The sequence below is a fragment of the Nyctereutes procyonoides genome, unplaced genomic scaffold (assembly GCF_905146905.1).
Source record: "Nyctereutes procyonoides isolate TBG_1078 unplaced genomic scaffold, NYPRO_anot_genome, whole genome shotgun sequence".
In the NCBI taxonomy this organism is placed as follows: domain Eukaryota; kingdom Metazoa; phylum Chordata; class Mammalia; order Carnivora; family Canidae; genus Nyctereutes; species Nyctereutes procyonoides.
In genome coordinates, this window is record NW_026575043.1 from 7,310,237 (window position 1) to 7,336,269 (window position 26,033).

Consider the following 26,033-nt stretch of genomic DNA (forward strand, 5'->3'; position numbering starts at 1 on the left):
CTCCCGGGGTTGGGACGATGGCCTTTCCCTCGGAATGCCCTGGAACATCAGGGGCTGCATTCCGCACCCAAGTGCTTCTAGCTGGAGAAGCATTTAGTGAAACCATTTCCCTCCCCTCGAGTTTGTGTCTTGCACAGTGGTCCCACCTCAACCCAGTGCCTGAATGGGAACACATGCCCCTACATGCCCGTATTTATGAGGCTGGATTTTTCAAGCCTTACTGCCCTAAGATTGGGAGTCCTTAGGGGGGGCTCTCATTGGCTCTTCCACTTCACACAGTAAACGCTGACCACCCCCCATAGCACAGGAAACACCTCATAATCCATCCCAGAGGCCCTTAAACACCCTGGGAGTGACTCGATGTGTCTGGCTGGCATCAGGATTAAAGAAGAGATTGGAAATCACTTGGTGTGTGGAATCCTGCTTCTACCACTGTCTACAGATGAGGAAGGGTTGCTCTACCAGATGTAGTGACATACACAAGATGCTCATTGCCACGGCTGGCATATGAAACTATTCAGTAAAGGCAGACAAGAATTATTTCCCTATTACCCTAAATTCACAGTAGATAGAGGGGGATACAATTCACATAGTAGGGGGGAGATAGAGCCCAAGTCTGTAAAACTGCTAGAAAGTATAATGTTGAACACTGTCATTTTAATGATAGAAAAAAACAGTATAAGAGAGGCGGTGAGATTTTCCCTATTTATAGCAAAACATACCATTAAAGCTGCTGTATTTAAAGCAGTGTGCTATTTCCTTAGAAAGAGACAAAGAAAACAGTGGAACAGAGTAGAAGGTCCAGAATCAGACCAATACAGATCCATATGTGCACGCACACCCACACACTTTCATATGATAAAAGTGGTATTTGTTTTTTTTAAAAGTAATCTCTACTCCCAAGGTGGGACTCGAACTCACAACCTCGAGATCAAGAACCACATCCTCTACCAATGGAGCCAGCCAGGCGCCCCAAAGTGGCATTTCAAATTCATGGGGAAAGGATGAGCCATTCAATAAAGGGCATCAGTATGACTGCCTATCCATTTGGGAAAATGTAAAGTTAGATCTCTAACACACACATATACAAACATGCCCCCTTCCAAGGAGGCTAAAGATCAAAATAAAAAAAATTATGAAATCAGGAGAAGAATTACAAAATATTGTTATAATTTAGAGATTAGGAAAGACTTTCCCAAAGCAAGCCACCAAACTCATAAACCGTTAAGATTATAGTTTTACATATTTTAAAAAATGAGCAAAACTTTGGTAGAGAGAAATATTTCATAGATAAAATTAATAGGAAAATGAGAGAGAAATATTTCATAGATAAAATAGGAAAATGACAAAATTTACTAAACACACACACACACACACCAGAAAAAGTCCAGTATCTGTAACTCCTTGAAAGTTCCAGTAATTCAAAAAGAAAGTTATAAATAGCCTTATAAACAAAGATCATAATGGATTCCAAGAGGCAATTCACAGAAATACAAATCAGAGATGCTTAAATTTACATCTGCAAAATGAGTACAATAATCATACCAAATTCACAGGGATGTTGAAGTTTAAATTAATAAATGCCATGTAAAGTGCTTAAAACAACCATGGCACATAACCACACTCCATAAATACTAGCCAGTAGCCGTGATAGTAGTAGCAGTGGTGGTGGTAACTAGTATTCATTAGGAAAATACAAAATAAAAATCAGACGGCCAAACCATCACAAGCAAAATTGCAAAAAAGACCAACATTACCCCAATATTGGAAAGAGTACAGAAAAACAGGCATCCTTTACCCTGGGAGCAGGGACAGGACTTGCTCAGCCTCTCTGGAGGACAATTTGGCCTTACCTATCAGCATTTTACCATCTGCGCCCTGTGACAGAAATATTCAGTATATAGAAATGCCACCTACAGAGAAACACACGTGCAAAAACATATGTACAAGGACAGTTAAAACCAGAGATAACAGAAGCCACACTCACACGGGAAGAGCTAACTATATTCTAGTGTATCCATACAACGGGCAGCAGGGCAGCCATGGTGAAGCACGAACACCAACGTGGAAGTGTGTGGAAGTGTGTCTACGGCCCTGCCAGCCACAGACTGCAAGCCACAATTTGCACCTTCCTATAAAATATGTATTTGCAGATGCACAAAACAGGGAAAGGCCAAGCTGTTATTGTGGTTACATCCAAGGAGGGAAGCAGGACTAGGAAGGAGGAGAGGGTATTTAAGATTTTACTCCACTGATGATCTTTGATTTCTTTAAAGAAGCAAGAGTGTACTAAAAACACGTTTTTTGTTTGTTTGTTTGTTTGTTTTAAAAGGCAACACCGTCAGTGTTTCATAGCAGTCATCGGTGGACACCTGAGTAAATGACAGGGTCCGTTATGTCCCTACACCAGCCACATCTGCAGGTGCGCACCGGAGAGGAGCTTGCACGGCTGGATACGGACAGGCCCATTCAACGTGAACCTGACTCTGCTAGTGACCTCCCGATCAGGAATGTGAGGCAACAGCTACGTCAGCAACTGGCAGTTCAGTGTCTCAGGGTGAAGGAGTTAAGTTCACATGAGAGTTTACCAGGCTTCAGAAGTCTGATTTACAAAAAGTAGGTTCCTCAGGGGCAAGAGATCCGAGTTCCCAATCATGTCAAGTTGGGGCCTACGTGTCTTCCTACAGAGATCCCTTCTCTAAGGCGCAAAAATAACAGGAGACTTTCCTTACCTAAAAAGGGCAGCCAACAAGCTGGCCATTTCAACACCATTATTCTTGTATTACAGCAAAAGGTAAAAGCAAGACCCAACAGAACTCAATGCGTGGCAGCCTGTAACTGTCAAACGTGACCACGTAGGCCTGGACCCATTTAAAAAATATTTCTAAAATGCATCTACAGTAGATAGCACGGCTAACTTTCGCTCCACGAGGCAAGGCGGGAGGACCACACCCTGGACCTGGTTTTGAGAAGGATGGCAGTGGCTGAGTCATGCCAGACCTTCAGAAGTGGCCGGTGTTTTAGAGCCACGCCTTGGCCACCCTTAGGACACAGAGCAGCAGACGTCGGAAGTCAAGGACTTAGAAAAGCTGATCCTCACACTCTCGAGCAAAGCAGGAAGCAAGAAATGAGTAGTGCTTGCCGTACTTGCTCGACCTCTATAATATCATCAACCGCAAATGGCAAACTTAAAACTGTCAAACTTAAAACTGTCACTGTCACCAGAAGTTGTTTTGGCTGAGAGGGTGGATGGAAAGGAGGCAGAGTTGCCCACCACATGGCTAAAGGCACATTTTTAGAGAAACACCAAGACAAACCTGGCCATAATAAAGCCACATGATCCTTCCCATGCATCTTCAAGACAGCCTTTTATCAAAAGAAACCATCATTCCATTCCAAACACTCCTTTTAACACTGTAGCAGTAGCCTTTATAAACTGAGGACAAGTTGCTTAGAAGCAGACCCCAGTTTAGGCTGGCGCAGATGTAAAGAATTTCTGCCACTCTGATTAGGGTCTTTTTTTTTTCATCCTTCTTCATGAAGGAAAAAAAATCAGGTTAACATCTTTGTTTGTTTCTAGTTTCTAAGTTTAATTACCTATATAAAAGTTTTAACCAATCAAAATTTCTGATTCCATGATTATGATTATGATTATAATTTACACAATGGTTATTCATACCCATTCAAACCGTGGGTGGTCAAAAGCTTTTCACACAAAGTAGTGTGCGATCTGTTTAATGCCTTTATCGGGGACAGGGGCAGGAACTGCAGGGACTGGTAATCGAGTGCCAGGCCAGCTCCAAGCTGGATGCTTTCCCGTGGTCTCTCATTTCATCTGCTCCTCACAATATCTTTAAATACCCAAATTACCAGACACGTAAGGAGAGCAACCATTTCATTTCCAGATAAGTCCTGTACATCTGGCTGGCAATTTGATTCTAGAGATTTTTAGTGGTGCCAGATAAGGGGACCCTGAAAAGAGAGGAGGAATTAAAATGAGGAAAATATTTGTCAAGCAAACATGTCAACAGTCTCTGGAGAAAAGGGAAGCAGTTTCCCTGTTTGCTGGATGATGAAAAGCCCAAAGAAGGCTAAGAATTTGTGTTACTGAGTTCTGGGCTGTGGTGTGCAGGATCCTCCCGGAGTCCTCCAGTTTCAGGGAGGGATGCCAGGCCCAGGAAGAGGTCAAGGGGTACTTACTGCCAGTTTCCAACTGTCTTGATACACCCAAGACTATCATTTGGGAGCTCTGTTGTTACTAGCACCATGGAGGCCTTAGCATTCCCCAGGCCTTCCTTGTTGAGAGGCAGCTGTTCTCAAACCAAGCCTTTCAAACCTGGTGCACCAGAATGGGCGGGGGGGAGGGGAGGGCTGTTTAACCCTACACTGCTGGTCCCACCCCAGAGTTTCTGACTCAGTAGGTCTTGGGTGTGAACGGAAATTCTGCATTTCTAACATGCTCCCAAGCGCTGCTGCTGGTCAGAGACCACACAACCAAGAACCACTATTCTTTTTTTTTTTTTAATTTTTTTTAATTTTTATTTATTTATGATAGTCACACACACAGAGAGAGAGAGAGAGAGGCAGAGACACAGGCAGAGGGAGAAGCAGGCTCCATGCACCGGGAGCCCGACGTGGGACTCAATCCCGGGTCTCCAGGATCGCGCCCTGGGCCAAAGGCAGGCGCCAAACCGCTGTGCCACCCAGGGATCCCAAGAACCACTATTCTTTAAAAAACAAAACAAAAACAAAAACAAAAAAAAAACAAAAAATGACCAGAATCCATCAAAGAAAGGAACAGGGTTATTTATTATGTGGCAAAATCTTTATTGGTTATGACCCGAACCACAGAAAGGTAGGGCATTTTGTCCTTTGCTGTATGCCCAGCACCTACAACAGGGGCTAGCGTGTACCAGGTGCTCCATACGTATCTAACCAGGTAAGTCAAATCCATCAGGATGCTCCAAGCTGGAACCTGGCCTACCTGGGCACGAGTGAGCCAGGGAAAGTGATTGTATCCGTACCAGCTACAACAGTAATGGCTGCAAACAATTTTTATTTTGTTTTTCATGGTCACAACAGAATATATTTTTAAATCGATCACAACTGGCTTTCCAGGAAAAAAAAAAGAAAAAAAAAAGGCCCTAAGTTGTAGCATGTACCATTTTCCTTGGTGTAAATATTTCTACCATGGTCCATTACAAGCTGTCAACATGCCATCATTGAATGCAGAGTTAGGGAGGGATGAACACAGTTGGCTCTTGTGAGCAGTGGAAAACTTCCACACACCCCTGGACACAGTTAAACATTGTACAGAGTCCACGCCAGGGCCACTCAGTTGACCTCTTTGTGGTATTTTCTTGTCTTTCTAGTCCTGTGGTCGAATACTACTTTAGAATGCAAAGTAAATGATATGCATATTCCTTCTAAAGCATCTCATTCTGAAAACTCTAAAACTCAGTTTTTGCATGTTTGAGTGTGCAAGTTGGAATGAAGACTGAGCTATATAGTGTGAGTATAGTACTTTTTTTTATTAGCGCAAGTTAAAATTGTGTCACTTCATTTATTTGTGTTATCTGCTTCTGTGTGTACCATAGTTAATATCATCACTTGCAAAATATAATAAACATGATGTCAAAAAAAAACAACAACCAGTTTTTCTCTTCGTTTACAAATTTAATCTAGTTCTCAACAACATGTAAATTTCCTGGTTGGCTGGTGTATTTCAAAATGTTTGGCTTGTACAACTACTATATATAATGAAAAATGTATATTATGCATTTTTCTCTTATCAAGTATTTGATGCAAATTAATGTTTCTCAGCAGACATTGATTCACTTCTGCTAGCTTATTGAGAGCACACTGACAGGTGTTTCTTAAATCTCTACAGACAATTCCAATTCTTTTAAAAAGATTTTTACCTTTCTAATTTTTTTGATATGTACATTTAAGATTATTTTCTTCTGAAAATTTGTTAGGGATGATTGATTGATTGATTGATTGATTGACTGAGGATGGAGGAGGGGGGAGAGGGAGAGAATCCCAAAGACTGTGCTGAGCATGGAGCCCAACTCAGAGCTCAATCTCAGGACCCTGAGATCATGACCTGAGCCAAAATCAAGAGTTGGATGCTTACGACTGAGCCACCTAGGTACCCCGTTATTTATTTTTAATTGAAGTATAGTTGACACATGTTAGATTTACAATGATTCAACAATTATACATGCTAGGAAATGCTCACCACGATAAGTGTAGTTACCATCTGTCACTATATGAAGTTATTGCAATATTATTGACTATGTTCCCTATGCTGTACTTTTCATCCTTGTGACTACTTATTTTATAACTGGAAGTACGTGCCTCTCACTCCACTTCACCTTACTTGGTAACAGTTGGTGGTGTGCTGGGATGGAAGCTCTACTTAACAACGATGGTACTACTACCAACAGTCATACAGACATTGATGGCAAACACTTCTGAGTTTAGCATGTAGCTGGCCCTGGAGCCAGCACTACGTATGTTATGGCATTCAACTTTCACAACAGTCCTGTGAGGTAGGAGCCCCAATTCAGGTGGCGGAAACGGAGGTGAGAGGGGAGGTAGTGTGTCCAAATTGTCAAAGAATGGCATGGTCACACTGGCATCAATAACCATGCTGGCAAGTAGGTCCTGAGCAGGTTTGTCTCAATGACCCAGGTCAGTAAATGATAAATGCAAAACTTCCTGGGCGTTCCCTGAACTGCAGACTTCGATCCTTTCTTCTGGAAGTTACAGGGAGGCTTCGAGGGGCCGATTCACAGCATGCTTGACCATACACCAGGCAGGGCTTTGGCAGGCTATGCAGAGTGCGTTTTCTCTCTATCATCTACGAAGCGTGGGAGCACAGCTCTGGGGTTCCACGGGAGATTAGGCATGCCAAAATTAAAACCCAGCTATGAGAAATTACTTGCTTTAAAAGTCTCTACCAAATTTTAAAATGTAAATGTACACTTCAGATAGAAGATGCATCTCTGGGATCCCCTGTTTCTGTCTAGAATTTTAAGGTCTAGGACAGTGGTTCTCAATGGGGATGGGGGTCGATTCTGCCCAACTCAGGAGGCCATGTGGCAATGTCCACAGACAATTTGATTGCCATAATTGGAGGGGCTACTGGCAGCCTCTGGCCAAAACACCAGTGGTGCAAAAATCCTGCTCCACTTTCAAACATCCTAAAGCTTTCTCCGTCCTCCTCCCCAAGTCTGGGTGCATAAGAAACTCCACCGATACTATCTTACAGCCTTCGCTGTCTTTTATCCCGTCTTAGTGACTAAAGAAACACGTTCCATCTTGCCTTTTCTCCTGATGAGGGCAGAGCCTCTTGGTCACCCTTGAAAGCCTCAGAGTCCTGGGAACTGCATTCCACGCAAAGTGGGTATGCGATGGGCTATCTGTCCAACACTCTGCTTTCCCTGGAGGGGGTAAAAATACTGAGAATTCAGACTCACCAGCACTCAAGAGTTTCTACTGTGGAGGTGGGGGAGAGGTACACACTGAATCCGGAACACACAACACATTTCCTATAAATGCTATCTCAATGAATCCTTCCAATCATTGAAGGAGATAGGGAACACTCACTATTAGGTGCTCCGAGATCTAATGTGTAAAAGGTCTCATGCCAGTTTCTGAAGCCAGATCTTCGAGCCCTGTGCTCTTTCCATGTGCCACCATGTCACTGGGCTCCCGGGCTGAGAGCCTTGCGTCCTACAAAATCCCAGATTCAGGGGGTCTGAGATGCTCACAGGGAAAAGAGCAAAGTGAAAGGTTGGACACTTTACATTACTGGTATGATTGCAACAAAATCAGTCAGTTCCAGGACTGCTACAAATGGGCTTAAGTACAAGTTACATTTTAAAAATTAATTATAATGATACTTAGAATTTACAGGAGTCTTTCCTCCAGAGGAGTACTCAAAGACTCATTTTTAAATGCTGATGTGCTAGGGCTTAAGGAAATTCAAGAATTTTTTTTTTTTTTAAATCAGCAAAATCAGAGAGCCTAGGAAATTATGGTCCGAAGAGCCATCTTAGTTCAAGATGTGATTATGTGACCTTTCCTTATGCACAGCACTCACTAGCTGGCTGCAGCCTTCCAGAGGTTACAAACTGTGGGCTTTCTCCAAGCAGCCAGGAGTCAGGCCCAGACCTGATAAGGCACATAATAAATAACTAATCTGATGGCTTGTCTCTGTGAGCCCTCACAGTATTGATGCCCCAAATCAACCTGCTGGATCGGTCTCATTTTAATATTACACAGGGAGAAGTGAAAACAACGTAAGGTTTTGGTGGCACCACATTTTTTCTTTTTTTTTTTAAGTTAAGGAGGCCAGTTCTTGGCTCACCATCATTCAAGACTCCCACTATGATCTCTATGCCAAAGCCACGTTTCCAGTGCTGGATTGTCTATGGTGTCACTCACAACTAACTCCTACCAAATAACCATCCCCTCCCCGTAGTGCACATCTTGATGAAGGCTGTGCTCAGCCTCATCCAGTCCGTCTAACAGTCCCAGGAGCCTGTCCCTCACATCCATCCTGCCTTTTCACAGTCACAGTTACTATCCTGCTTCCATCCTCATTAAATCTATGGCACCTATCTATGGCACTCATTATATTTATGGTATATTAAATCTATATACCCTACATGGTGTGACCTGGTTCTCTTCTCGGGGGAATTTCTTGGCTTTCTGTTTGTTCACTGGGTAACCTGTTCCAGGCAGGCCTAGACCAATAGAATGAAAAGCCTTCCTGCTACAGGGTAAAGTAGATCCCCTGAGGGTAGGACATCCAGCATATTCTATTACCCTGTTCCCAGCCATGTTGCTGCCTGGCATGCAGCAACCACCCACTTGGACCTCCTGAGCCAAGATTCTCAATGCTTTGGGAACCCCTTCTTGTTTCACCCACTTTGGGTTTTGGGTAATCTTCCGATGGCTTGCCTTGGAAAATACCTGGAAATACAGGTGTTGGAAATACAGAGGTGGGCATGGGGTACCAGTGCACCTGGCCCAGGTTTCTGGGGCCTGGTCTCTTCCCTCTGATTGAGGAAGGAGGTGGAATGAGCCTGACACTAGTGCAGTCATTCATTCTGCAGGCAGCTTCAGCCTTCATTCACCTAGGCCTTCCAGTGTCAAGAACCTTTGCTCAGCTATTCCCAGCAGTGTTTGCCAAATGTCCCAGGAGATCAGAAGATCTTGGTATTTCCCTCTAATTGAGGAGGGTAGAGGTAGAGCCTGGAACCAGTGTTATAGGCAATTCTTACTCTCAGGTAGGCTTGGAAAAACCCCGGGCTATTTCTTTTTTGACAGGTATCTTGAGTTTCTACTATATAATTAATACAACGCCAAAGACCCTAGAGGATAAAAGCCAGGAAGAAGCTGAGACTTTGTAGCCAGGCTCTTTGGGTTCCATTTCTGGTTGCCCCACTCATCAGTGGGGTTCAGAGCCAGCCCCTTAACCCCTCACTGTCTGTTTCCTCCTGTGCAGCACAAGCACCATGATAATATCCACTTCATAGGTTGTTACATGGATAATGTGCTAATGTGTGTAAAGCACTTAGTTTAGTGCCCTCCACACACGTGGGCACTCAATAAACATTAGCTATTATTATCCCATAGACCAGAGACTGCTGAGTGGCAGCCCTTAAGCCAAATCTGTCCTAGAGACCTATTTTGTTTGGCCTGCACATTTTCCTATTTAATCGAGCCAACATTTTAAAACTGGTAGATTTCTGGCATTTTAAGAAGGTTGAAGATGTGGCAACACACAGGGCTTTGCCTTCCCCTCTGGCAGACATTGCCTAGGGCAGGGCCCCATGGCCTCCTTTACATAGGGCATTTATTCTTCAAGCATAGCCTCCACACCCCTAACCTTCCACCCCCATTAACTCCCTGCCTGACCCTCGCAGGAAGGCCAGTCCCTATTCTAGACCAATTTTACCAATATACCCAATGTTAGGTCTTAACCATTCCCCCATATTGACTTCAATCCAACTGGTCTCTTCTTATGTAACCTATCTGCTGCTCCCTAACCTCTGCCTTAGGGTGTTTCCCCAGCCATGGACAATCTCCTCAATCATCCCTCTCCACCTGGCTCAGTGGTTTCAATGAGAATGCACAGCAAAATGATCTGGGACAATTCGAAAAAACAAAAACAAAAACAAAAACAACCCACAACCCATGTCTGGATCCCACCCTCACAGATTCTAATAATTAATCTGGGTGGGGCCTGAGTTTTGGTATTTTTTGAAAAGTGCCCAGATGATTCAAATGCGCACCCCGGTGTGCTCCAAGACAGATGACCATGGGAGCTCCCCACTCTCATGGCCCAGCTGGTGCTTCCTGTCGACACCACACAACTGAAGACTAGATGAGTCTTGTTTTCCTCCCAACTCCTGTTTAGTCTTGCTTGAGAATCACCTTGTGTTTAAAGCCTGTCTCCCCAAACAGACTGTAAACTTGAGAGTGGGCGGGTCACACCTCATACTTCTTTTGCATCCCCAACAGCACACCAGGGTTCCAAGCACACCAGAGATGAGATGTCTAATGAAAACGCCTCTCAAAACTTGCAGTCTCCCGCGTGGAAGGGATCACACGAAAACACCACCGACAGATTTCTTGGAGCTTGGAGGAGTGAGTCAAGAACACCAATGATAAGGCTACAAGGAGGCGTACCTCATGGGCCAGTGGGAATGAGGGCAGCAGAAGTGAGGTAGAGTGGGAGGAGAAGGAACCCACGGGCAAAGGGTGACCTGCAGCCGTCTCAGCACCCAGCCAGGCCAGCATCCAAGCGGGGAGGAATGGGAGGCCGAACGGGAAAGGCGAGATTTCACCGTACCCCGAAGAACACCAGGGAAAAGGTTGTAATTAACCTGGTAAGTCACAGACGCAGCCGGAGAAGGCTGCAGTTCTGGCATCCTTCTGGAAGCCAGGCAGAAGGGTGAGAGCAAGCAAGCTGAGAGCGGGTCAGGTTCCCCGATTCCAGAGGGCACCACAGCCCTGCCCTGCCCTCCCACCCTCCTCCTACCCGGACAGCACCTCCAGGCCGGCGGAGGCCCAGGGCGCTCAGACACCCTGATTTCTGCCACAGTAGACGGTGCAGAAGTGAAATCGTGTTAACCGCGCAATGCATATTGGTAGTGTGGCTTTATTAACACATTTAATCACGGAAACAAAGATTTCAGTCACGACGCTGTTACTACTGCTAGTACTCTTAGAAGCAGCAGCTCCTTCTCCCAAGTCAAAGCACAGCTTAGAGAGAGACACCCTAGCGACCATGTCGGGCGCAGACTGCCCCGTGCCTCGCTCCTCCGCCCCTTCACCACCACTTGAGGAGGGGTACCTGGGTTTAAACGAACACAGGGCTCGTGTGTCCAACAGGCCACAAAGGACAGCCCAAGAGGTGGCTGTGGAAGGGGAGGATGGTTCTGCCATCAATCTACTGACTCCGCTCTCTGGATCCCTCCCGCGCACCAGGCCTGGCCCTGCGCACTTTACATGTAGGGACTCCTTCGATTTTGCCAACCCTGGGAGGCAGGTGCTGGGATTCTCCCATTTTGCAGGTGAGGAAGTTAAGACGCAGCGGTTGCTGGTGTTAAGCCCCAGTCACGCGGCTGACACGCGGAGCCAGAATGAGAACCCAGGCGCTGTGGCTCTGGCCTCCATCATCGGCCCCTCCTGCTCAGCTGCCCTCCGCTCGCCTCCAAGGTGAGGGTATGGTTTCGTACACATGAGCCTCCCTCGCTCCTGAGGGCTGCCAGACCCAGCAGGGCTCAAAGGAGAAGGGGTTAGGGGCCACAGCTCTGGTTTCCTATCTGTAGGGCCGCGGATCATCAGAAATGGCACAGGGCAAAGGAGGGAGTGAGCTCCAATGGCTCGGAGTTCCCTTCCACAACCCCAGTGTCTTGAACCACAACATTTGGGGTCATGAAAACTAGAGCATGGAGAAGCCCTTCTCAGCAGTTCAGGCAAGAGCATGCCGGAGGAGCCAAGAGGAGCCAAAAGGATCTCGGGGTAGCCAGGCACTAGCTGGCCAGGAGGACCAAGGGCGTTCAGCTTCTCGCCGCCTGAAAGGCAGACTCCATTTACCAAAATACCTTCTGGGAAAGTAAGTTTCACTGATAACCACAGCTGCTGTCATCATGCTCCTGACCGCTCACTGGCCAGGAGACCTTCTCTCCATACGTGGCCCCTTTCTGGTCCGTAGATGGCAGACAGACAAGCCATATATCCGAGCCCCTAATGAGTGGGTGAGCTACAGCCACCTCAGATTATGTTTCACTTTTAGGCTTCAGGCTCGAAGTGCTTCTATTTTTAAGCTTTCTCAGTTCGACTTGTAAAAGAAGACATTTTAATGAAATTAGTTCTGGGTTTTAAGGGGTGGTTGGCTTCCTCTGAAAGAGTTAACTGACCAGCCACTCTGCTGAACCAGAGGGCTTCCTGCGGGAAGAGCATCCAGACCAATGTGAAGGGGCAAGCACCTGGGACCTCTGAAAACCTGTCTAGTAACTCAGGACGTGCCTGGCCCTGGACAAATATGCCAACACTGGATCTATGTGGGGCCCCTGTCCTGGAGAAAGTTTCAAAAATCCTCTTAGGTTCTATTCTCTGTGAAGTACATGTTTCACCTTTTAAGGACCAGCCATGTGCTATACACAGAGAACCGATTTGTAAGTAACAAAGCTTTAAAAATACTACCGTTTGTGTAGAGTCAGTCATTCCTTCCATTAAAAAAAAAAAAAATCCCTTTCGTTTAACATCTAAAGCAGCTCTGCTTATTCTGAATATTTGAGAGTAAGTTATTATTCATATGTGTACATTAAAAAAAAAAAGCAACCCCTCCTGAAGACCATCTAAAAGGTACTCAATCAATCCCAATTCTCCTATTTAGGGCCCATGAGACACGGTTAACTTTTTCTTGGTGAATGAGGCTTCCTCTAAGAATTCAAGTCTCCAATTTCAGTCCTGGCTTTGCCACTGGCTAGCTTGTGACCTTGGGCAAGTAACTGAACTCCACTGGGGCTGAATTTCTCCACCTGCAAAATGAAGGGGACTGGGTCAGATGATGACTCCCTGGCTTTATAGCTCTCAGCGTTATGATTCGAACAAAGACCAGTGGGAATCATCGATTGTGGCCTGTGTTAAACCTAAAGTACTGTTCTTAGGGACTGGTAAGTTATAAGAGTATTACCTGGACCCTACAGATAGCCCCAGACACTTGGGCCACAGCAATAGAAAGCAGACTAGTCACTTTTAGTTGACCCTTGAACAACACAGGTTTCAAGTAACAGGGGTCCACTTATATGAGGTTGTCTTTTTCTTTTTTTGCAGTACTCTCAGTGTATTTTCTCTTCCTTGGGGTTTTCTTAATAACATTTTCTTTTCTCAGGCTTACCTTATTATAACACTGTATATAATATGTAGGCAAAATATGTGTTAATGGTGTTATCAGTAAAGCTTCAAAGGGAGGCTATCGGTAGTTAAGTTTTTGGGGAGTCAAAAGCTATACTCAGATTTTTGAGTGTGTGTGTGTGTGTGTGTGTGTGTGTGTGTGCTATTCAAGGGTCAACTTTTTTTTTAAATCCCTTCCCTATTCCATCAGCTCTCAGTTCTCCCTATCAACCTCCAGCTGACACAAACCCCTGCCTTAGTTGACAAATCTAAGTAATGGCCTGTTTTGCTCAGGTTCTTCAGCAAAGTGAAGTGCATGGGCTTTGTGATACAATCTGGCAACCAGTGGGCTTTATCTCTTCTTGTTCAAAGAGATACAGCAGATGACTGCGGCCACCAGGGCCACAGGACTGACCCCCTCCTCCCCTACGTAAGGTCCACGGAAGATTAAGAACACATTTTTGTAACTTGTACATTCTTTGACTTCTACAAACACGCTGCTCTTTGGGGGTTGGGGGATGGGGAGAGTGTTTGAAGCAAAAGTGACAACAGAAAGTAAACCAATTTCCTTCTTATTGGAGCAAGAGCGATGTGTGTTATCCCTCTGTATCAACCCATCCTGGGTTTCCTGGCCCCACCTCGGCTGTTTTCTAAGCCTTCGTTGTAAACTTCTCTCTGTGTGAGATATTTTCCAAGTCACTCTGTGAAGCCAAAGAGCGGATCAGGGTAGGAGGAAGGAGATACCATTAGTGGTTTCCGATATTTACTGCTTTCCTACTTTATCTGTCCTTCTTCGTCCCATGAGAAATGATTAGCAGAAAAAAAATGCTTCTTAACAATTGTAAATACAGTCCCCAAAACACTATTTTTTTAAGCAGCTAACTAGCATGAAAATATGCATTAAACCACATGCTTAGTGCCTCAAAGAATTCAGGAAAGTTCCTCTTGAAAAACCAAATTGAAACAGAGAATCTGGTAAGAACTGAAATCTACTTTTGTGCCTTGCCCTCTGTGGGGTGGTTTCATGGCCCCAATGTGGGGCTCGATATCCTGAGCACAGGCAATTGTTGGTTTTCTCTCATTCTGGCTTAACAACGTTAGTGAGAAAGGAGGTGGTTCCAAAGGAATGGGAGCCAGTAAGCCTGGCAAACTGGATGTAAACTGGACAAATAGAAGACAACAAAATCCTGTGAAATCAGAAAACCAGCCAGAAAACAAACGAGGAGGTGGCTGAAGCTTTGCCAAATAGGTCCCAATCCAGTGGAAAGGGGGTTAAAGGTGTGTGGGTGGTATATCTTCTGGAAGGCAATAAAGACAGAAGAGGTTTTGTTTGTTTTGTTTTTAAAGTAGGCTCCACGCCCAGCATGGGGCCCAATGCAGGGCTTGAACTCAGGACCCCGAGATCAAGACCAGAGCTGAGATCAAGAGTAGGATGCCTAACCCACTGAGGCACCCAGGTGTCCCAAGACAGATGAACCAAAACTACTGCATGAGATCTCTGAGAAATGAGAATAAATGCAACTCCCCATCTGCCCTGCCCCTCCAGCCTTTAAATCTCCAGGTGCTGCTGTTTATTCAGGTCTAAGCTTTGAGTATCATTTTCTGTTTTCAAGTTAGCTTTACACAGCACAACATTAATCTCAGAATCTCCTCTTCCAAGTATTACACAAGGTGATGACCTATAGAAAAACAAAACAAAACAAAACAAAACAAAACAGAAAATCCTTTCCTGTTCGCAAGCTTGAGTTCCTTAGCTCACACTGCCACATTTAAGGGTGCTTTGTTTCAGAGGATGATTAGAGTGGCGCCCTTGGTACTGATTATAGTGGAGCTATTTGAACTGTCCAGAGTCTGGGCACTGCATTATATTAAAACTTCCATTTTGGGGTATGTAGTGACTAAAAATTCTCTCCTAGTTTAAACTTGGCATCAATCATATAGCTCAGCAGAAGCAAGATTATTGAGTATAGAACCACAGGAACCCAGCATTTTTCTTTTATACTCACACAAGGAAAAAAAACAAAAAAAAAACCAAAAAAACCCAACAAAAAACCAGACCCAGCTATAGCATCTACGGTTCCTCCATTCTTACACCGAAATTTCAAGCACTATGGGTTCTCTCCCAGAGTATAATCAGTAGGCTGCTGTGACTGGATTAAATTAAATCAGATGTGAAAGGCTACTGTCTCATATTAATACATCCCAAATTTTCTAGGCCTAGAAGGAAATAAAATTCACCTTCTTTTTAGAAGAGGCAGAAAATGAGGAAACCCTTTCTGCTCCAGAAAATAGCTCTTCTGGCTCTGGTTCTCTATAATTCTTCCACTTCCAAGGGCTCACCATCTGAAAATGAATTTACCTGGAGCACGCCTCTGACTTGGTGACAATTTAGAGCACAGTTCCGCAAGAGCCACGAAGCACAGACTGCACCCAAAAGTTAGCAGTCCATGGAGTCATGGGAGAAGTAGAACCCAGGTGAAAAAGTGAGGGTGAGTTGATCTAAGTTTATCACATCTCAGGGCACAAGGTCATATACAGACAGTTTGACACCATCTCTGCACAGTCCCATCCTACTGACATGTCCCTATATTACCCATTGCTAGAACCGCCATGTTTTGTGGATATAAAAACCCAAATTAATTGGGTATAATTAATTAGATATCACCTTAGAAAACTTTTAAGCATTTTATTCACATGCAAACAAAGGACTGTGCACCAAGTCTTAACGCTATTTCTCTAAGTTATAGAAGAAACCACATTTCTGAATACTAATTTTATTGGACATCTACCATTTGCCTGGCACTGTGCAAAGTCTTTTACACACATTATCATAGTGAACCCTTAAAAAGAACCTTTAAGTTAGTATTGCTATTGCTCCTATTTTACAGAAAAGGAAACTTTCTTAAGAAATTATTTGCCTAAGATCATGAAATTTGTCAATGATAGAGACAATACAGCCAGTAAGGTAGTACTCATCTATTTTCTCCCGTTAAAATAAGGTGAGGATCTGCCCCTATTAAGTTCTTAGATGTTCCTGAGAGCTGGAACCAGGTGGGTCTGCAAATCCGGCCACCAGAACAGAGTTCTCAACCTCTCCTTGGACACCCAAGTGTTTAAATGGTCTCTCTGCTCAGGCAATCACTCAGCTACGCCCTAGCGGTCTTCTCACTTAGGCAAGGAGATGAACCAAATTTCAAGACTTAAAAAAAAAAAAAAAACAAAAAAAACTAACATATTTTCGATAAGAAAATCAAAACTTTAGATTCAGTGCTCATGGCTTTGGAATAATAATCCCATGGAAAGAAAGATAAAAGTTCTTGAAATAACTTGGAAGACAGTGAGGAATAATCTTTATACTTGAAATACAATGAAGCACATGTAAGTTTGGCCAGACAGCTTTGGAGGTTCGACAAGCAGGCTAAGATTCAAAAAAAAAAAAAAAAAAAGAAAAAGAAAAAGGAAAGAAAAGAAACACAAACCCAGCAATCTGGTGGTCTCATAATTTCCCATTATCAAAACTACTCTCCCATAGATCTGAATCCAATCCAAGAAATATGTCAATAGCTGGTTGTTTCCGATTAGGTGGAGGATATAGTAACAGAACTGTGTAGTAAGGGGCCAAGAGGCTTAAAATATATTCTAACCATGTTCGGGTCAGGTCAAGCAACAGCATTTAACGTGAACAGCATGGAATATTCTTGAGACTGAGATCCAGCATACTGGATACAGTATGTGTAAGTAGGTACTGTACTCTACCTCCCCCCTGCTGGCAGACCCTTGTCACTAAAAAAAACGATGAGCTTCTTTTGAGACTCTATCACACATCCTCAGCAAGTATCTCCCGGGCTGGAAAGCAGTTAAGATCCAACCATGGGCGAAATTGGAAAAAGAGTTAAGGGAATCAAAAACGTTCATTATTCCGAAACCCATCTCAGTTCCCAAAGTGCTGGCTATGGGCTGACTCTCTCCAAAGAGCCCTGCAAAAATCTCGATCCTGCACAAAATAAATCCATCTGCAAGTGACACAAGGTGAGGTCAACGGCTGGTCTTCCTGACCACGTATCCGACTCTGGGTTCCTCTGCAGCCTCGTGGGGGCCAAGCCTCACCACGAGGGTGAAGACAGGAGCCATGCAGGAAAGGGAGAAAAGGAGAAAGGGGGGGTGGGGGGAGACCTCCGGGCCACACTTCTTTCTAGTATCAACAAAAAGAGGAGCCGCATCCTGACCTAAATCATCTCTCAAAGGCGCTTTATAAATTACAGGGACAAAGGGAGGGGGTGGCGGGTGGCCTGGGAATCCTACAGACACCCTACCCTCTGACCCGCCCCCTCCCCCTCCGGCACCAGGGAAGGAGGACGGAAAACAGAGCTCAACTCGGCCCTCGGCGAGGAGCCCCCCTCCGGCTCCCGATCGCCCATCCCTCGGCCCCCTAGAAGAAGAAAATCCACGTAAACAGCAGAGCCGCCCCCTGGGGCGGACACTCCCGGCCTGAGGCTCCTAGACCCAGAGGCCGGGGCATTTACTTAGTTGGATTTTTCTTGCTTACTCATTTCCCTCGAGCACCCAACCCCCCGTTCCCACCCCGAAACCCCGCCGCACCGCCTCCCCCCGCGGCGGCGCCCCCCGCAGGACCCGGGCCCCGCGCCCCCGCGCCCCCGCGCCGCCCCGGTCACTAACCTGCTGCTGTAAGGGCATTTCCGAAACCGGCCAGGCTCCGGGGCGGCGGGGGGCCGGCGGGAGAGGGCGCGCGGAGGCCCGAGCAGACCGGCGGCGCCGGGCGAGGGCGGGCGCCCGCGGGGGTCGGGAGCGCCGAGGGAGGGTGGCCGCGCCGGGGGCGGGTGCGAGGGCGCCGGGACCGTCCCAGGCCAGGGAGCCGGCGAGCAGGAGGAAGTGGGTGCCCCCCGCTCCCCCGCCAGCGCCCCCTCCCGCCGCCGCCTCCTCCCCAGTCACAGGCGCGTCCTCCGCGCACGTGTGCGAAACGTCACCGGCGGGTCCCGGGGAGAGGGACAGACCCGGGCGGCGGGACGGGAACGCGGCTGCCCCCGCCCTCCGCCGCCGGGGGGCGGGGAGGGGGACAGGGCGGGGAAGGAAGGGGCCGGGGGAGAGGCGGGTCAAGGGCAGGCCCGGGGCCCGGCGAGCCAGGCCCGGGCGCACGGGCCACGCGGGCGCCGCCGCGGCCACCGCCAGGATGCGCCCAGGCCGGGGCTCCCGGCCTCGAGGCCGCCCCCCGCGGGCCGCCCCCGCCCCGCCGCCCCCCCTCCCCGCCGCCCCTTTGTTGCCGGAGTTACAGACCCCCCAAGTGTGTCCAGCGCCGCGCCAGCAGAGCCCCCGCGCCCCGAGCACGCCCTGGGGACCCCCGGCCAGCCGGAGGGCCTCGGGGCCCGGCCAGCCCAGCAGCCCCCCGCGCTGCAGCCCCCGGGGCCCCCCACTCCCCAGCCCACGACCCCCTCCCCCACCCCCTTCTCCATCCGGGGCGTGACCCCTTCCTACGCCCGAGAAAGAGGAAGCTTCGAGTGGCAGGGCAGGGGAGGGGAGGGGAGGGGAGGGGAGGGGGGGTAGGGAAAAGTGCGGGGAGGGGGGGCGCGAAAAGTTCGGGAGTGTTGGACGTGGTCGGCGCCGGGCCCTCGCCGCCGCCCCGCGCGCGCGGCCGAGCCCCCGACCCCCGGACGCAGGGCTGCGGGGGGGGGGGCGCAGGGATGCGGGGGGGGGGCGCACGAGCCTAACAATGAAGCCGTGGCGCAGGGCAGCCGGCGAGGCCCGAGACGCGCGGCCCCACCACCCCGCGCGGCGCGAGCCCCCCTCCCGCCCGGGCCGGGGAGCGGAGGGCATTACCGGAGGGCCGCCGCCGCCGCCGCCGCCGCCGCGTCCCAGCGCTGGAGGCTGCTGCAGCCCGGCTCTGCCCGAGGGTCCGTGCGGCGTGGTGTAGAGGAGGCTGCCGGCCGTCGGCTCCGCGCCGGGGGCGCTGGGGAGGAGGGGGCCGGCGGCGACGGCGCCGCTTTGGAGGGAGGAGGAACAGGAGGTGGTGGAAGTGTTCGTGGTGAGGATCTGGATGTACGCGCCCGGGGCGGCGGCGGCGGCGGCGGCGGCGGCGGCGGCGGCGGGGAAGCCGGGGCTGGCTAGCAGTGCCCTTTTGTCCATGGAGGCTGCAGCGGCGGCGGCGGCGACGACAGCCGCCCCCTCCCCACCCCCGGCGGTCACCAGGTACTGCTCCAGGGCGGGCTGGATCCCCTTTCTCATCTCTCGCTCCTGCTCTTTTTATTGCTACGGTATATTAACGTTTTGTTTTCAATTTCTTTTATTATTTGCAGTCGGAGTTTCCAAGTCTGTCCTCCTTCTCGCCTCCCCGCCCGGCGCTTCCGAGCCCCTTCTCTCTCTTTCCTTTTTATTTTTCCGCACCGCACGGGCCCCGGGGGCCAAAAATAATCGGGGCTCTGGAGAGAGGAGGGTCCCGGCCGCACGGATACCGGGCCCCGAGGGGGGATGGAGGCGTCGGGGGCGGCCGATGCAACGGATTGCGAGGCGGCGGCGGCAGCCCGGGTGCTGCGGCCGGCAGCTGAAAAATGGCTCCAGGAAGCTGCTGCTGACAATGAATGAAGGGATACGGTTTACGCGCCAAGGTCCTCCCGCGAAACTCAGATTTCCCGCCGGCTTTTCAAACCATATTTGCATGTCCCCGCCCCTCAACCCGCCGAGGACCGTTCCCGCAGCCCATTGGGCCTCTGGCTCCCTGCTTAAGGCCCAATCGCGGCGCGGGGCCGCGGCCTGCTGGCTTCCATTGGCTACCGTGCATCACGGTTACCGGGGCGACAGGGGCTCCATTTGCATAGGCCTCCTTGATTGGCTGGGCGGGAGCAGGATTTTTTTTTTTTCTGGGGGGAGGCGGGGCAAAGCCCTTCCTTCTCTCCCACGGAAAGCCACGCCTCGTCCAGGCCCCGCCCGGTCCCCGCCCGCGCGCGGGGCGGGCGCTGCTGACCTGGGCAGGCGCTCCGCGCCCCGCAGACTCAGTGCGCATCTAGTCCCGAGCGCAAGTTTCGCTTTCAGAAATTGTCAAGGTGACCAAGGGGACACTTGCGGGAACTCTCCTTCCTTTGGCCAGCCAGTGTGATAGATGCACACCAGCTGGAGATTCTGCCACATAATGTTCCAAAGGCAAGTTGGACCATGCGGACCATGCCTGGCAGGTGGGACTGAGCCCTTTAAATCGTGGGGTTTCTCTTTTCCTGAAATCCAACCAATGCGGCGGCGAGAGCTGATCCCGAGGCCCAGGCTGATAGACAGAAGCATGTGGGCCGGCGGGACCGTGGGGGCAGAAGGTTCGCCTGTCGTGACTGCGGGCCCCACTTTAGTTAGCGTTCCAGATCATTCCCGGCAGCTTCATTATTAGCCAGGATTGCGTTCAGGTAAAAAATTAACTCTGGAACGTTTGGAGCGAAAGCTTACCGCGAGTATTGGTTTGAGTCCAGCCGACAAGCCACCCCACCCCACAACCCCACTCCCCCCTCCCCCCTCCCCGCCCCGCCCCGCCCACCACTGGCCCAGAAGCACCCAGGGCAGTTAATTAGGGCTCATCTAGGACTGATCTGCGGGTTTCTAATCCGCCAAGCAGTAATCCCAAGAAGTACTCGCTTCCCACGATGACGTCTTGCTCCCCGCAAGCGCCGTACGCCCAGGCACCAGCGCTTTGCAATTTCGGTTTCCTACCAAGTTCTCGGACTTGAAAGCAAGCGCAAGGATCCAGATCCATTCCAAAACCCTTTAAACGACTTTTTTTTTTTTAAAGTAAACTAGAAATTGTCACCAGAAGTCTGTTAAATGATGGTGAAATTGACTTCTGTATTTTTTTTTAAAAAAATATTGTATTTATTCATGAGAGACACAGGGAGAGAGAGAGAGAGAGGCAGAGACACAGGCAGAGGGAGAAGCAGGCTCCCTATGGGGAGCTCATGTGGGATTCTATCCCAGGACCCGGGGATCACGACCTGAGCCAAAGCAGATGCTCAACCACTGAGCCACCCAGGGGCCCCCTTGACTTCTGTACTGGTGCAGCTGTTCATGGGTCTTAAAAGTGAAGATTGCTTCTGTGAGCCTGAACAGAAAAAGGAAAAAGCAGGAATGTGGCGAAAGGTATACATGTCAGGTGTCATTCGCAATTCCAGTCACCGAGAATTGTACACACTAGCCGCTAAGCTGGTGTTCACGGGGTTGATGAGGGTTGGGATTCTTCTTGCCCTTATGCAGAACGTTATTACTGTTGTTATTGATAATAATTTCTCCGAACTCACATAGTCAGTATTATGAAAGGCCTGAGGCTCAGATTCGTTAATGCTTCAGCCCTGTTACCTAGTCTGAAACAGGATGAGATAAAAGTCCTGTTAAACCTTGCGCCAGGCTCAGGAAAGTTTTGGTCTTGCATGCAAGGTGGTTGAGGACACATGGCCTAGTACCCACACATTTATTGGCACTCTACCATAAATCTGACACTATCTTTAGGGCAGATTAGGTGATACTCCGAGGGCATCAATTCTTGTTGGACTAGAGGCATAATGTATCAGCAGTTTCCTTGATCTTGTTCTATCGATGCTGTTTTCCACCCTGGGCGCTACTGAGAAACCTAGTACTTTAACTATTTGGTCATCACCACCCATAGAACTTCATTGACAGCATGCTTGTGATGGTGGTAGTGAGGATTGAGGGGGGCGGGGGGGGGAAGAGGTGACAGACCTGCATTATTAAGATTAGAGACAAGCCCGGGATTTGAAACTGTGTACAAAAATCCCCGCTAGAGCTCCCCACAAGTGATTACATTAAGATAAATATGACAGTCACAAAGGAGCAAGTGTTCACAATCCAGATCCCCACCTGTGAATCTGGTTTAGAAAGCTTTGAACTACTTATTCTCCTTTAGCCACGTTATATTTTTAACGTAGGGTACCTGGTAGAAGACAAATGTTTTGACATGTGCAGTGACATAAAATAAGATGCTAAAATTTGAGGTAGGCTATTGATTGATTTGTGGAGAGGCAGCATGTTTCAGGAGAAGGATAATGGGCTTTGGAGCCACTCACTAGTTATACAACTTTAATCTTTAAAAGCCCTCTTTTCTCATATGTCCAGTGGGAACTCCTATTGCAGTGCCCATATTACAGGGTCATGATGAGAAGAGGCAATAATAAATGTAAAGTGCCAGGCAAATAGCATAGCAGGTGCTCAATAAGTGGTAGCTGTTTATGATTCTATTTATTTGCGTGATTGCGCTTTGTAGCTCTGTGTAGTCCAATCTGACTCGCAGCCTCAAATCTTCCTATTACCCCTGGATGTCCACTTGCTGTGGCAGCTTAGCTTTGTCCCAGTGTAGGAGCACAGTCATGACCTGGTTAGTAGGGATTATAGAATCCTGACTCAGAAATTCAGGGTAATAAAATAAAGTCAGCTCTGCTCCTCATCCCACTCCCACCTCATCTGTTCGTGGCTTCTGGCAGGTTCCTAAGTCTGAGCCTCCCTGACCTTTCCTTGAAGGTTAGACTGATCTAACACTAGACTGGCACTGCCCTTGCCAATCACCACCCCCGTTCAAATCTTGCTTTGACAGCGGCCCAGGCAACTAGTTGTTAAAATTGGCCTGTGTAATTGGTTGAATGGTGGCCCCTCAAAAACATGTCTTCATCCTTATCACTAGAAACCTATATTGTGAACTTATTTGGAAAAAGGATCTTTCCAGATGTAATTAAGTTGAGAATCTCAAGATCATTCTAGAGTTACCTGGGTGAGCCTTAAATGCTAAGGACGAGTATCCTTATAGAAGACACCTAAAGGAAGGACACAGAGGAGGAGAGGCTTTGTGAGGATGGAGGCAGAGGTTGGAATGAGCAGCCGAAAGTCAAGAAATGCCAACAGCCACCAGAAGCCATAAGAGACAAGGAGTAGAATCTTCCATAGGCTTTACTCCGGAGGAAACAGAGCACTGCCAACACCTAGGTTTAGGACTTCTGGCCTCTACACTGTGATGGAATAAATTTCTGTTGTTTTGAGCTACCCAGTTTGTGGCAATTTATTATGGCAGCCCTGGGGAATGAATTCGGTCTGCTAGCTTGCCTGCCCGAATCTCACACCTCTTAACTGCTACTCACCTTGTCTTGTACTGCTGCCAAGATACTATTCCTTGCCGGACGCCAGTGACACTAATTGTCAGCCTGTGCCAGAGCCCCTGTGGAGGACTTTTCAAAGTATGACTTGTTGCAGACTTGCCTAAGAAGTTCGTAAAAATGCAGATTCCTGAGCTCCCCCCCAAACCATTTAATGAGTCGGAATCCTTTGAGGCAGGGCCCAAGAATCTTATATAACAAGTCCCTCCAGGTAATTTCTTCCAGCACTAGATATTGAGAGCTGGAGTCAGCTGTGTGACTTTGGATTTCTTCCCATTACTTTCTATTCTAGCTACAGCTGGAGTTTGCCACTCCTGTGCCTAAATGCCTTGATTCTCTTGTTTCTCATCCTCTTGCCCCTTCTCATCCTGCAAGTTAACATAACAAGCTCTGAATTCCTATTCACTCACGTACACACACACTCACACACACATATGTAATACATATATATGAAGCTGGAAGTTATAATCTTCTCTAAAAGTCTTCGTTTTCAATTTCAAAATACAATTTTGCCAACACCCATAAGATCGATATATAAGTGATTCCCAAGAAACAATACTGCTCAACAGTTTTGTGGCAATTCAATATTAAATCATCAGACAAAAAAAAAAAATCATAGGTTCGGGAAGCTGAAGAAACTGCTCGTAAGCCCAGAAAGTCTTTGAAACAGCTAACGTTTAAATTGTGCCTCTAATTTCATTTCAGTCGAATCTGGTTGCCACATTGGACTTTGAGTACATAGCTTTAAAGTTTTAGGGCCTGGAGAAGACTCGTTTAAGAGTTTAAGGCGTTTGTAGTGCAATTCAGTTAGTCGCCCATAGAGAGGTAACATTCTCTGTTTTATCTTTCTGGTTAGGAAGATCATGTCCTTAAGCCATTACCACATCACACACTACTAACAAAATTTCTAGGTGCTTATTCTAGAAACTTGACCATTCTAGTTATTATAGATTATGGTTTAGATACCAGTATAGAGTTTCTTGTCTTCAGGTCTTTGTCCAGGAAGATACTGTTTGAATAGAGGTCTTGTGTATTTATTTATTTACTTTTTTATTTAAGATTTTATTTATTCATTTGAGAGACAGAGTGAGAGTGGGAAGGGGCAGAGGAAGAGGGAGAAAGAATCAGAAGCAGACTGCACTGAGTGTAGAGCCCGACTGCAGTCTCTGTCCCACAACCAGGAGGTCATAACCTGAGATGAGATGCTTAATGGACTGTGCCCCCCAGACGCCCCTAAAGCTCCTGCATTTTTAAATAAATCTGGGATGAACTTCTGGCATAGAGCATAGCTCTCAATCACATCTACTGAATCTGTATCTCCGATTAGAGTCCAGGAGTGTGCCTTATTATAAACAGAGTAATTGTGGTGCAGGCCATCTGCAGAACACACTTCCAGAAACATCCATGGGCATCCATCCGTGATCTAGCAATCTCTGCCCTATAAATTGGCTTCTTAGGCAACTATGACATTGACTGGAAGTCCCTTTCTTGTATACTCCATCCTGATCACAGCCCCTTGCCTCCCACCAAAAGTAACCATTAGCCTCATATTTTTAGTCTTCTCTTCTCTGTATTTTTTTAAAGTATCATGACCTAAATATGCATCTTTATAAACTATAGTTTCATCTTGCCCATTTAAAAAAATATTGATACGCCTTTTAAGTTTCTTTTAATCTATAGTTCCTGGTCTATCCTTTTATTTTCCTCACGATTTATCTCGACGTGTATAGTAGGTTGAATGGTGGCTGCCCCCACAAGATATGCCCACTAAAACTTTGATTTTGACTTTTGACCTTATTTAGAAAAAATGGTCTTTGCAGAATAATTAAGATGCAATGACCTTGGATTAGGATGAGTCCTAAATCTAATGTCAGTTATTTTTACAACAGAAGAGAAGAAAACGTAGAGGAGGTATGAGAGCAGAGGCGGAGAGGCGGAGAATGAAGTGTTGTGTCCACAAGCCAAGGCACACCAAGGATTGCCAGTTACCGGAAGCTGCGAGACAGACATGGAGCAGCTCCATGGAGGAAACATCCCTACTGCCATCTTGATTTCAGACTTCTGGCCTCCAGAACTGGGAGAGAATAAATTTCTGTTGTTTTAAGCTACCTTGTTTGTGGCCATTCATTATAGCAGCTCCAGGAACTCATTCAAAGAATTTGGGGCATTGATCCTCATGGCCTAAATTTAGCAGAATGCACACTATGGTGCCCTTGACCCTGTTGCTCTGTCTTCTGCATTTCCTGCAGATTTTGCAGCTGGACGCACAGTATGGACCAGACTCAAGTTTGGTTCCTTTGGCAAATCTGAGGCATACAATGCCATTCTGTCCCTTGTCCTGTGATCTTGGCAATCATTCATGCTCCTTATTTTCTTTTTCCCACAGTATTTGTTGTCAATACTTTTCTGTATGTGAAATTTGTCTTCTTGGACTTGAAGAGTGAGGAGGGTTCAGATAATCTTGTCTGT

General features: G+C 47.5%; 1 protein-coding gene and 1 long non-coding RNA gene across 3 annotated transcripts in view; one reads left to right on the plus strand and one right to left on the minus strand.

Moving 5' to 3' along the window:
* Positions 1–20,032, minus strand: part of E2F3 (E2F transcription factor 3) — a 78,127-nt gene extending 58,095 nt beyond the window's left edge. The window contains exon 1 of one of the 2 annotated variants that reach the window (XM_055322584.1): positions 19,255–20,032. In XM_055322584.1, coding sequence (XP_055178559.1) covers positions 19,255–19,659 — 405 coding nt within the window. In that variant the 5' untranslated portion in view covers positions 19,660–20,032. The remainder of the gene's footprint in view (positions 1–19,254) is intronic. The other variant, XM_055322585.1, reaches the window with a different exon arrangement.
* A 20-nt stretch (positions 20,033–20,052) lies between these two features.
* On the plus strand, positions 20,053–25,672 carry LOC129507840 (uncharacterized). The gene is made up of 2 exons (XR_008664084.1): positions 20,053–20,603; positions 25,454–25,672. It is a non-coding gene; the product is annotated as an uncharacterized LOC129507840 (long non-coding RNA).
* Positions 25,673–26,033: the final 361 nt, after the last annotated feature.